This window comes from Plecotus auritus, assembly GCF_963455305.1.
Source record: "Plecotus auritus genome assembly, chromosome: 8".
Lineage (NCBI taxonomy): Eukaryota > Metazoa > Chordata > Mammalia > Chiroptera > Vespertilionidae > Plecotus > Plecotus auritus.
In genome coordinates, this window is record NC_137782.1 from 137,730,759 (window position 1) to 137,744,103 (window position 13,345).

Here is a 13,345-nt window from a genome sequence, read left to right on the forward strand (position 1 = left end):
TCAGAACACAATGTGAATTCACTGCTCTCTTTATCCCTACCTAGATTTGAGTAAAATGGTATCCCTAATCACATTGACTATTTATACTGAGCTTGTGGTCAATCAACCTCACATTTAGGTAAGACTAATAACACAATTGACAATTTCTAACTTATAAATGTTATGATCTTATTGTTTGGCATTTGAATAAGCCTTCTGATCAAATCAATATCATAAATGATTAGTTGGTTTCCATAACATAATTGAAGCATAATGCATACAGTAATCAATTAAAAATACTCAAGTGCCATTTATAACAGTTCTTATGGGAAGACACCATAGAAATTCTAACCAGAGATTCCAAGAACATATTCCCTCATTTGTTAGTTTAGAGCAGTGGTCGGCAAACTCATTAGTCAACAGAGCCAAATATCAACAGTACAACGATTGAAATTTCTTTTGAGAGCCAAATTTTTTAAACTTAAACTTCTTCTAACACCTCTTCTTCAAAATAAACTCACCCAGGCCGTGGTATTTTGTGAAAGAGCCACACTCAAGGGGCCAAAGAGCCGCATGTGGCTTGAGAGCCGCGGTTTGCCGACCACGGGTTTAAAGCATACAAGCATATGGAAGAGGGTGGGAGATTAATGGTGAAGATTATAAAATTTCAGATGGGGATGAGATAGAGACTAACTTGTAAAGTGTATGTTAACATTGCACCAGATCTCATTTTACCCATTTAAAGGTGTATTACAGAGGATCCCTATAGTTAATATAAAGCCTGACCTATGCTGATAGCAAAATGAAATGTACTTACTCATCCAACTCCTCTTCTTCAGTTTTAGAACTATCAGCATAGAGGTACTTGCTCATGTCCACAGGTCTTATATTTTTTCTTTTTGTTGATTGGGGAGGAGAATCCTTTATAGTTTCAAAGGTTTCTGGGTCACCAAATGGATTTAAATACTGTGGAGTTTGTATCTCTTTGAAGAGATTATAGCTGTTATTATAAAAAGATTCTTCTGGTTTTTTAGGTGATACTGTTTCAGTGGTTGGTCCTATAAAACAATAGCAATAGATGAATTAAATCCAATTAATTCTATCTAACATTTTCTCACATTTTTAATGCTTTCAAAAATGCTCGATATTGAATGGAACTGAAAGAGGCAAAGTACTAGTACATTTTGGAGGGGCTAGCTTCAGAAGGTGTGATATCTAAGATCTTTGTCTACTTTTCCAGGAATGGTAAACCCCAAAATGGCATCTTTGGAATGCCTTTGAAGTCTCTAATAATATGAGCATTATATAATGACAATTTTGGAAATATTAACTTTCTTAAAGGTACAATATTCTATTATTGCCTATTTTATTTCCATATACTAGCTTGCCATCTCAAACTGATACATAATAATTTTTTGCTTTTAAAAGAACATAAAATGGATTAAATTTTGAAAAGGTCTTTGGTTAGTTACACAAGCAAAAACCACTTAGGGATCTGAAGCACAGAATATCATGAATATAAGAGAACTGAAGCTGTAAGAGCAAATAATAGTACACCATCTTAACAATTGTAACACATTTTTATCTTCCCCAAATACTTTTTTTTTTACTTCAGGAAGCAAGTTTTTAATCCATAAAATTAATTCCAGAAAGAGAAATACTGATTGTCACATTTTTTCTTAGCTCTACAGACATGAGTAAAGATTCTGAGTCAGGCTGGCTAACCTCTCCTATATAGAAATACGATATCACATGATATCTGCTATTCCTTTCTATTCCTCAGAAAATAGGCATACATATATTTAGAAAACTTACTTACCTTATTTTGAAATGGAAAGCTCAAATACTGATGTCTCAAAATATCTTGTTAATATTTTTAAAACTCAATATACTCAGATGTATATAATAATCAAGGAGAAGTTGTATAGTCAAAAGAAGACTCTTGATTAGGAATCTTAGCTCTAACTCCATCTCCATTTACCTAAAGTTCTTGTTCAAATCACTTAATTCCCCTGGGCCTCAGCTTCCTAATCTATGAAAATAGGCGTCTGAACTAGATCACCTCTAAGATTTGTTGTAACTTTTAAGATTTAAAATGTTCTTAATATAACTAGCTCACAAAATAAATTTAAACTTACTAGTTTAGAATCTGATAAGAAGGGAGAAAGTAAAGGAAGAGAAAGAGAAGTGGATTATTAAATAATATCGCTCTTATGGAGTAAATCCTGAAGTTAAAACCTCATTTTCACCATGACTAGTGGCAGCAAAATTCTTTACAGCTCAGGAAGATTTCCTAAGAGCAGTCTAAAAGATGTAAACAGTGATTAGTCATTCTTACATTTACTTTGAGCAAACAGAGTTTAATTAAACAGAAGTCTCACTGCTTCAACAGCTTTTTTCTAGGCTTTAAGAGATCAAAACTACTTGGTAAGAAAAATGACCCAGAAAAAATACCTGGGTTTATTACTTCCAATTACGTCGTATGTATGACAACAGTGTTTTCAGTCAACTTTCTGCTCCTTTATTCACATGCACAACTTACTGTAACCACTGACTAATTCTCAGCCAGAGACATGGAGTGGGAGGTAGGGGATTCCTCAAACTCTCTGAGGGTGAGGGTGGCGGAGTTGTCTGGAGGGAGAAGCCACCCCACCACGTCAATATCAGTATGTGCCACAACCTGACCTTACTTGGTCAGACTGCTAAACTAATGAAACTTTACCATATGCCAGCTAGGTAAAATACTTGTTCATGCTCTAAAATTTTAAAAATCAGCACAAAATAAGAAAAACAGGCAATAGCTACTACTATTTTCTATGCCTGTTTATAAGAAGTTTGTCTTTTAAGGGAACTCTTGAGTATCTGCTTTAGGAAACCTTATAATTTTTCCAGTAAGAGACAGAACAATGTTATCTCTAACAATAGAGCTTTACTATTTGATCAAACTAAAAGACATTTAAAAATAAGCCCCTTCCCCCCAGCAGGTGTGGCTCCGTGGATGAGCACTGATCCATGATCCAGGAGGTCAGGGCACATGTAAGGTTGGGGGCTCAGTCCCCAGTAGGGGGCGTGTAGGAAGCAGCCGATCAATGATTCTCTCATTACTGATGTTTCTCTCCTCTCTCTCTCTCTCCCTCTCTCTTCTTTTCCTTTCCTCTCTCAGAAACCAATAAAAACATATTTTAAAAGTTATAAATAAATAAATACCCAAGTACGTGTCTATGTACGACTTTCTTTTTTCTTTAAAAATTCAATTGAAGCTACCCAGAATTGCCGATCAATTGCAAGTGGTACTGAACACAATAACATTATCATTAGGGAGAAAAATTACTTTATGAGTCTTTTTTAAAAATCTCTTCCTGCCATCACCACTCAAGAGAATCTGACTATATAAAGACTCTAAAAGTACAGAAAAAAAACTTGTTACCTTCTGAGTCAGGATCTTCAAATGGATTTAATTCTGTTACATCAGGATCACCAAATGGATTTAAATCCACAGTGGCCAAATCCTTTTCTGCTTCATCCAAAAAGTTAAGTTTGTTGATAAGCTCTGAAAATAAACATATGTGTTAGTTCACTATGGTTACAGTAAGGCATAATTTCGATTATTCATAAAATTTTTGAATTATAAAAATTCACACTAATAATACCTGCAAATAATAAGACATAGCATTTTACCAGTGACAGAATGCCATTCAAGTATTTTGTAGTATACCAACATTTTCATATGAAACAAAACATATACATATTAATTTGAAAATTGTATCAGGTAATGAACTAGAGAAACTTTCATCTGAATTTATCTAATGAAAAAGTACTGACAGATTTTTAGTGAAACATCCTTCACTCCTAAATATAAATAATTCAAATGGGTTTAATCTAAGAAAATATTTTTTAAAAAATAAAAAAGTTACAATATATACAGTAGCTGAAAAAATATGGCCATATTACATGACCAATTATTATCTTACAAGATGTTTTAAAATCACTACCTAATGAGAATCTTGATATAAGGCTTTGCTAAAGATGGCAAGTTCTGTTATGTTGTTGCCTGTTGGTGTACTACAAATTACTAAAGAAAACATCCAAGGAAAAGCACGAAGACAAAACTGACAGCTAAGTATAGACAGAAGTCAAGAGGTAGCAGGTCACAGTAAATACAGGCAGTCAGAAGCAGAAAGAAAGGAAGAAAGCTCTTAGACCTTCAGAGGAACTGGCTGATTTAGCTGAAGGCATATTTGCTTGCTTTATGCAGTCATCTTGATCTTCATCTAAGCTGCTCAGAGCATTCAATTGGTTTACAATTTCTGTAAACAGAAGCCAGTCGAGACAAATGTAAGGTAAGGTCATTTAATTAAAGAGCTGTAGAAGCATGCTGTTACTCAAAAAGATAGAGAGGGGATGCTTGGTTATTAAGAGAATACATTCAGAGAATGTTACTTTGATGAACATTAACAGAAGCATTTAACTTAAAGTTATATTGTACCATTTAAGATAGAAAACATTTTATTGTTAAAACTTATATTAGTAATATAAGAACTATGTTAATAAACACAAAACAAAGATAATAACCCAAGAGGTTGGCATTGGCTTTCAGCAACCACATTTTGCATTTGTAAAATAGTGTTTTAAATGCATATGTTAAAAACAATAAAAAAGTATCCTCTGCTAACACAAAAAAACATGTATATAATATTATTATATGACAAATTTAAACTAAAGGTTTTTAGATTACATCTACATGAATCATGAACATAATAAGCACTTATTCATGTTCTAGAGTTTAAAAATCAGCACAAAATAAGAGAAAGGCAATAGCTACCATTTTCTACTCCTTTTTCTAGGGAATTTGTCTTTTAAGGGAACTCTTGAGTATCTGTTTTAGGAAACCTTATAATTTATCCAATAAGAGACAGAACAAAAAAGGATATGGATAGATAGAAAAATCTTAAAATAAAAATTCATTTTGTATGTGGATAAATTTTTTACATGAATTACACAGATAATTCTCAATATATGAGATTATAATTCATTGGGTGAAAAAGGGCCTACTAGAGTATTTTAGTTAATTCTTGCTGTTTCCAAAGTTAAAACTTGGGAATAATTTAGGTAATTAGGACAAACCAAACAGATCTAGATCATTCAAATGGGAAATAAAGAAAATAATTAGAAATATAAAAAAGTTGTAAACTCAACATTAAAAATGTTATTCTTTAACACTGTAAATCTAACTGTACATTATAAATTTTATTTGACCCAAATAACACAATACACAGTGTAATAAGGTTGCCTTCATCCATTCGCTTGTTGTTCAACAAATATTTATTTACTACGCTGTGTCAAGTACTATGCTTGATATACAATAATGAAAAAAAGCAGACATGGTATTGTCCTTATGGAATCTACCTTCTATAGAAATATTGAAACAGACAATAAATGACTACTAGATATTAGATAGCCAGAAATATGTGTTATATTTTAGATCTTTGAACTAAATATTTATGAAAAGTTGACAAAGTTATTTCCCTGTTGGAATGAGAACATATATTTTGCATGAATGAAATTGCTTGAGATAGTAAAAGTAAACCATAGAAAATAAGGAGTAAACACAATACCAACTAAACTCTTCTTTTGAATTTGAATAAGAGATGAATAGTCAGACTCTTCTTCCATTTTATTCTGCCAATAGTTTTAAACCCCACTCTGACTCAAACTAGCCTAGCAAATTTCTCAGTCGGTAGAATTCATTCATGTTAGATCCTCTACCTCCTACTACTAGTCATTGTCCCTACCACATTTAGGTACAATGTGGGCATTTATTTAAATACTATTAAGGTAATATTTAGGAAAATATAATAGAGTGGAAGATCAGTGTTAAGTGATTACCAGCACATAATTGATTTATTTTCACTCATTACTAGTTACGCATTTTAAAAAATTTGCAAATGGTTTGTCTTTAACATTTAAAATATGAAAAAATGTTAATAATAACATCTAATATTTATTGAGCAGTAGGAAGAACTTTACATATATTATCAGAATTAGTTCTCATAAATATCCTGAGGTATTCTTTGAATATCCACATTTTAGCACATATGTTAGTATCATTTACATTATATCCCCAAATGTACAATTACTTAGTTAAAACATTTAAAAATGCCCAACAATTTTCAGTTTATTACACATTTTTATTATTTATATTCTTTTTTTTTTAAATGTATTTTATTGATTTTTTACAGAGAGGAAGGGAGAGGGATAGAGAGTTAGAAACATCGATGAGAGAGAAACATCGATCAGCTGCCTCCTGCACCCTCCCTACTGGGGATGTGCCTGCAACCAAGGTACATGCCCCTGACCGGAATCGAACCTGGGACCCTTCAGTCCGCGGCCGACGCTCTATCCACTGAGCCAAACCGGTTAGGGCTATTATTTATATTCTTAGTTGTAATCTCAATGAAAGTAGAAATCAATAATTTATTTAAACATATAATGAGCATTATAGGGAATACTGAAGAAACATTAGACTTGGTCCTTACATTCAGATCATTAATACTGTTCTATAGTTTTAGGTACAATGTGGGCATTTATTTAAATACTATGAAGATGACTCTATTACATGACTAAATTATTTACATTTTAATTTTAGGGAATGTTTAGAGTATTTCCTCATCATCATGCTTTCAGTAATATCCAAAAACAATGATAACCATTTCCTCATTAACTAACCCAAAGTAATTTCTTCTTTCCATTAACTTCACTAAGTTTTTCTTCCTATCCTAGTTTTCCCTAGTCATAGCTTAAATAAATCCTTACTTAAATCCTAGAACTTCTTCTAGAACTTTCATTCATATTAACAGGGGAAAGGTCATTTTAATAATCTATACCAATGTTCCCTTTATTTGGTATGCAAACAAATGTTAATCCAAACATAACAAGAAGCAAACTCCAAAGAAATACCATTTATTTATCTCATGAACATTTATTAAGTACCTATTAAATGCCTGTAATAGTACCTGCCTTCATGTATATGTTTGAGGGACAGATAGACAAGTAAAGCAATACACAGTGTATGATAAATATGATACATGTTATGATTGAGATATGCTTCATAGACTATGTGAAACTAGAAGAGAGACTTTGAGGTCAGGAACACCTTCTGAACTTACTCAAATGTGAGCTAAATTAGACAAACAGACATTACTATTAAAATAAAAAAGAAAATGGAGGGCACTGCAAATAAGAACATGACATATTTGAGGATCTGCAAGATGCCAGGGATGAGGAATGGAATAAAATGAGGCTAATGAATGTTCTTACGAAAGTTCTTGTGGCCAAACTAAAGAATGTATTAGTAAACTTTACTCTGACAGCTCTGGAAATCCATTGAAAGATCAAATTCATATTTTAGAAACATCAGTCCAGGATCAACATGGTGGCATCATTGGAAAAAAACAGCATAGGAAGCAAAGATAAGTAGTTCAGCATCACTACTCTATGAGGAGAGGCACACAATAAATATTGCTAATTAAAGAATAAGAAGAAAGATTTGATAGTTAATTTGACACAGGGTATGGAGAAAGGAATCAAGGATAAGTGCCAGGTTTTTGTCTTGCATGATTATGTGAATAGTAGTTCTAGCATGGCATGGGGGCTATTCAGTTTGGCCATACCAACCTACACGTGCCTCTCATGGAAATAATTCAATTGGCAGTTGCATATGTGGGCATAATTTTGTTATATATTTCTTCTTTTAAAAAATATTTTTCTGTTTCTTACAAATATTCTACAGTCAATATTTTTTATATTTATAATCAGGGGGAAAGTTAAATAAATTAAAAGGAGATTTACAACGAAAATTTATTCCCAGATTTTTATTTTTTTAAGTGGAAAGCTTTCCTAGTAATATACTACCCTGACCAAAAAAAATTCCCTGGACCAATCTATATACATAGAAGGCTAATATGCAAAGTGTCCCCTTGGGAGTTCAACTGGGAGTTCGATGACTTGCTATGACGTGCACTGACCACCGGGGGTGGCGCGGAAGGAAGGAAGGCAGGCCCTGGCCGGCTGCTGGTAGCCGGCAGCCGGCAGCCAGGGAAGAGAGGCTCCAGATGGCAGCTGGGGAAGGGAGGCTCCAGCCGGCAGCCAGAAGGCCCCAATCGGTCCTGATCACCTGGCCTAGGGACCCTACCCATGCACGAATTTCGTGCACTGGGCCTCTACTATACTTATATAATACTTTATTACTTAGTAAAGCACTGGTTTGCCAAAAATTTGCGTATTTGGAAAATGCTAATAATGCTATGTTACAGCACAAACAAATTTCTACCCTATTCTTCTCAAACTGAACAATAAACCCATACTAAGCACATACGAAGCACATTTAGTTATCGTAACAGTGTGTCAATCTGAACTTGCTTCAACAGTGGTGAGAATGAGAAAGAAAACTAAATTAGGGGCAGGCAATCCAAGCAAAGGGTCAAGTAATTTGAGACTCTTCTTTACTGTTAGGAAGGCAAAAGAAGATAGAAATTGATCACCAGAGATTATCACACTGAATAAAAAAAAGGGGGAGGGGGTGGTGGTACAGAGTGGGGGCCTTTTCCCTTTAGGAAAGTCAGTAGCTGAGTTAAAAAAAAATAATACTAAGTTGCCTGAAACAATAAGATACCTGCAAATCTTGCATGTTTGACATTCTTCTCTTCAAAGTATAACAAAATTCAGTACAAGGATATCTCATTTTAAGATAGTAACATTTCAACTTCCTGGCAGAAATTGAGATTCAAAAGATGTTACTTTTCCCACAGGCTTTAGCCCATAAACGTTTTCTTAAAATATGTTTTTATTGATTTAGAGAGAGAGGAAGGGAGGGGGGAGAGAAAGGGGGGGGGAGAGAGAAACATCAGTGTGAGAGAGAAACATTGATCAGTTGCCTCCTGTATGCACTCTGCCTGGGGATTGAACCCACAACCTGGATATGTACTCTGACCAGGAATCAATCCAGTGACCTTCTGAAGGTAATTAAAGAAGATTTTAATAAATGAAGAAAGATTCTTTGTTCACATTAAGGTCTATAATCTATCTTGACTTAATGTTTGGGTATGCTGTGAAGTACGAATTGAGGCTCATTTTTTCCACAAGGACGTCTGGATATTTTAGCATCAATTGTTGAAAATACTTTCTTTTCTTCACTGAATTATACTGTACTTTTGTTGTAAATCAATTGTCCAAATATGTTTGGGTTTTTCAGGACTCTCTGTTTTGTTCCATTAATCTGTCTGTCATATGCCAATACCACACTATCTTAATTATCATAGCTTTAAGTAAATCTTAAAGTAAATCTTGATGTAAGGTAGAATTAGAATAATAATTCTCTTTTTCAAGATTATTTTGGTTATTCAGGTCCTTTGCATTTCCAAATATATTTTAGAATCAGCTTTTCAATTTTTATTTTTTTAAAAAGCCTGGTAGGATTATGAATGGCATTGAGTTGAATTACAGATCAATGTGACTACAAATGACATCTTAACAATATTGTCTTCTAATATGTGAACAACTAATTTCTCTCCATTTATTAATTTCTCTCTCTTCATTAATTACTTTTAGTAATGTATTATAGTTTTTTCACCTTTTGTTATATTTATTTCTAAGAAGGCTATGGTATGTTTAGCCTCCATTATAAATGAAATTGTTTTGTTAATTTCATTTTCCAAATGTTAGTTGTTCATATATAAAAATACATATTTTCCTACATTGATCTTGTGCCCTGTGCTGGGCTACGATTTCCAGAATAATGTTGAATATAAGTGGTGAGAGCAAATATCCTTGCCTTGTTTCCAATCTTAGGAGGGAAGTGTTCAGGATTTCACCATTAGGTATGATGTTAGCTGCAGCTTTCCACAGATGCTTTTATCAAAATGAAGATAATTCCCTTATAATAAAACTTTGCTTTACAGGGAACTCATGCAGCTTAACAAAAAGAAGATAAACAACCCAATCAAAAAATGGGCAACTGATCTAAATAGACACTTTTGGAAAGAAGACAGAAGGAAGGCCAAGAGACATATGAAAACCTGCTGAAAGTCACTAATCATCAGAGAGATGCAAATCAAAACAACAATGCAGTACCATCTCACACCTGTCAGAATGGCTATTATCAACAAGTCAACAAATGACAAGTGCTGGCGAGGATGCGGAGAAAAAGGAACCCTCGTGCACTGCTGGTGGGAATGCAGACTGGTGCAGCCACTGTGGAGAACAGTATGGAGTTTCCTCAAAAAACTAAAAATGGAACTCCCATTTGACCCAGTGATCCCACTTCTAGGAATATATCCCAAGAAACTAGAAACACGAATCAGAAAGGATATATGTACCCCTATGTTCATAGCAGCACAATTCACCATAGCTAATATTTGGAAACAGCCTAAGTGCCCATTCACAGATGAGTGGATTAAAAAACTGTGGTACATCTACACAATGGAATACTACACTGCGGTAAAAAAGAAGGAGTTCTTACCATTTGCAACAACATGGATGGACCTGGAGAGCATTATGCTAAGTGAAATAAGCCAGGCAGAGAAAGATAAATATCACATGCTCACTCATTTGTGAAATATAATGAACAACATAAACTGATGAACAAAAATAGATCCAGAGACAGAGAAACATCAATCAGAACGTCAAACCTCAGGGAAGGTAGGGGACAGTGGGGTTAAGGGGGAGAGATCAACCAAAGGACTTATATGCATGCATATAAGCCTAATCAATGGACACAGACAACAGGGGGGTGGGGGCATGAATGGGAGGTGGGGGGTAATGGGGGAATAAAGACACATATGTAATACCTTAATCAATAAAGAAATTTTTAAAAAAAAGCATCTCAAAAAAAATAAATTAAATTAAAAAAAAAACTTTGCTGAGAAACTTGGTATTGAATTTTGTCAAATGTTCCTTTGAGATAATTATATGGTTTTACTCCTTCTATTAATATGGTTAAACCAATCTTACATTCCTAGGACAAATCCTCAGCAAATACTTATTGGTACTTAAAATATTATTTGTTTCCTGGTTCCTACCCTAAGTAAATATTGGAGAGCTTCTAACTTCTTCAGATCTCACTTCCATTCTGACTGTGAAATGAGCTCTCAGTGTCTGCAGAATTATAAGTCCTGAGGGGGATGATAGAGAATGTTCAGCTGTCAGTAAAAACAAAGCAGCATTACAGTTTAAGAGTGAAACAGAAAGTAGGATAAATTTATAATATGTATCTTCTGCCACTTCTACTCTCTGAGGTGACACGTATTTGAGATCTGAACACTCGGAGGAGATATTCTTGCCGACTTCAGTCTCTTATTGTAGGTCTCAAAATCCTTTAAAAAGGAGATAACTGTGGTGCCTTAGAAGCCTTTTAGCTCAAAAAATCAGAAATAACCCCATCTTCTCTGTTTCTACCCTACTTCCCACCTAACTAACAGATGAATTATTCCAGAAATTCTCATCCTTTACACAGACCTCTAGAATATGTTGCCTTTTTTAAACTTTATAGAGTCCACAATAATCCTATGACTTGTTTATAGGTACTGGAGGGTATATGCTCAGGTAAAAACCAGAAGCAAATTAATGGATGTATTCTCTGACCAGAGTCCCAAGTTTATTCTAAGGAACCTTCAAATGAAAGGAGGGAGATCTACTTATGGCCATTCACAGCCTTAGTAAGTACGACATTTAATCTTAGAGGGCTGAGTCATACCATAATCAACTCTAGCTCTTCAAATATGAACTGTAATCTCTTCTACTTCAACCTATACTATAAGATTATGTTCCTTGAAGGTAGCCAATAAATCACTCTCTCTTCCTCCCCGAAAATTAACTTTACCAACTAAGAGAAAAAGATGAACAAACAACAGGCACATTACTTATGGTATAAATGAATCCTGATTTATAAATTGCATCAGGATGGGAGGATTCTGAATGGAAGGCCATAGTTTTAGCTTCTCTGATTATAGAGACTAATAACTGGGCATGTTCCTTACGCAGACCTGAGAAATTATGCTTGTCAAACTGTTACAAACGATATCAGCTCTTGAACAGCATAAAGGTTCTAAGGTAATCCATGAGGTAACTATGTGGATCTTGTCCCCTTGTACTCAAGTTGTCATTTGAGTACAGAGGTCAAAGAATAGTACGTGGGCTGCTGTGAGGACTCCAGTAAAGATGAATGCTCTGCTGGTATGCTGTTTCCTGTCCAATATTCTTCTAAGTGAATCTAATGCTAAGTTTGACCTATTCAGGTCATGAGAGTCTCAATGTGTGGTTAAGCCTACAGAGAATATTTGGTGATCTCTGCAACAACTGAAAGTATAATAGGGGCCTTGCAAGTGTCTGATAATATCTGGTTTCCCTGATACTGTTTTGCTATAAACTGTTTCAGTTAAACCTGATTTTCTGAGTTGTATTCAATAGGACTTCAACATTTATGCAGGAGTCTTTCTCTTTCTCTTCTTGTTGTGTGTTCAAATATTCAACATGCTTACCAATGATGATATTGCCAAAGTCTGGTTCAAGCACTATGAGGTTTCTGTATAGATGGAGGTACAGATTATTTTGAAACCATAAACAATTTCTAATATGGGCTACAGTATTATAAAATTTCATATGATTATGAAAGTAAACTTTTCACTAAAAGGCTTTGTTTCTTTAACACCAAGGTCTATCACTCCCACTACATTTCAGTTATTTTTTCAATTGCAATTCAAAATTCCCTTGCCCATTCACTGGTGCTACACTTCCGTAGAATGCAGCTATACATGTAGCATCAATAAAAGCTTCCTGCCTAAGAGCCAGTCCCAAAATGTTTACAGTTAGCAGTGAATTCTGCCTCAGACAGAAAAGGGTAAAGACATTTGATTAGTCCAATATAGATATGATGAATTTTCTTTTAGAAAATACTGTAATTTCATAAGATATATTATGTTAATTACTACTGCCTAATAGCAATGTTCCATAAGAAATCACTGACTACATGAATAGCCTCTAGGTGTCAATCTAAGAGATACACAAAATAATTGTAACAATCTGTTTCTTCAAGAAGGGTTGCAACTTAGTTGGGTAATAATATACCTATATGATTTTATTGATATAATGTGATTGCATTTTATGTATTTACATTGCAATATAAAGATATAATATAGGCAGAATATAAAATAATCATTCCTTCCTTTTAAAAAACTGTTTCAACAATTTCAGAGCTGAAAGAATGTGTGAATGTAAGCTGTGCTTTAAGTTATTGCCACTTTAGCTGGTAAATAAAAATACCCGTAATACTTTATTTGTACCATGTTTATAAAACATTTGTTTTGTTTACTCT

The 13,345-nt window shown here is 34.0% G+C and overlaps 1 protein-coding gene across 15 annotated transcripts in view; it reads right to left on the minus strand.

Moving 5' to 3' along the window:
- The window catches only part of EHBP1 (EH domain binding protein 1), a 416,128-nt gene that overhangs the window by 197,272 nt on the left and 205,511 nt on the right, over positions 1 to 13,345 (minus strand). For 8 of the 15 annotated variants that reach the window (XM_080686011.1, XM_080686023.1, XM_080686013.1 and 5 more), the window contains 2 exons: positions 3,407 to 3,529; positions 797 to 1,037 (listed from right to left, as the gene is read on the minus strand). In XM_080686011.1, the coding sequence (XP_080542137.1) occupies positions 797 to 1,037; positions 3,407 to 3,529 (364 nt within the window). Of the gene's footprint in view, positions 1 to 796; positions 1,038 to 3,406; positions 3,530 to 4,181; positions 4,287 to 13,345 lie in introns of all 15 variants that reach the window. The other 7 variants (XM_080686020.1, XM_080686019.1, XM_080686018.1 and 4 more) reach the window with 1 other exon arrangement.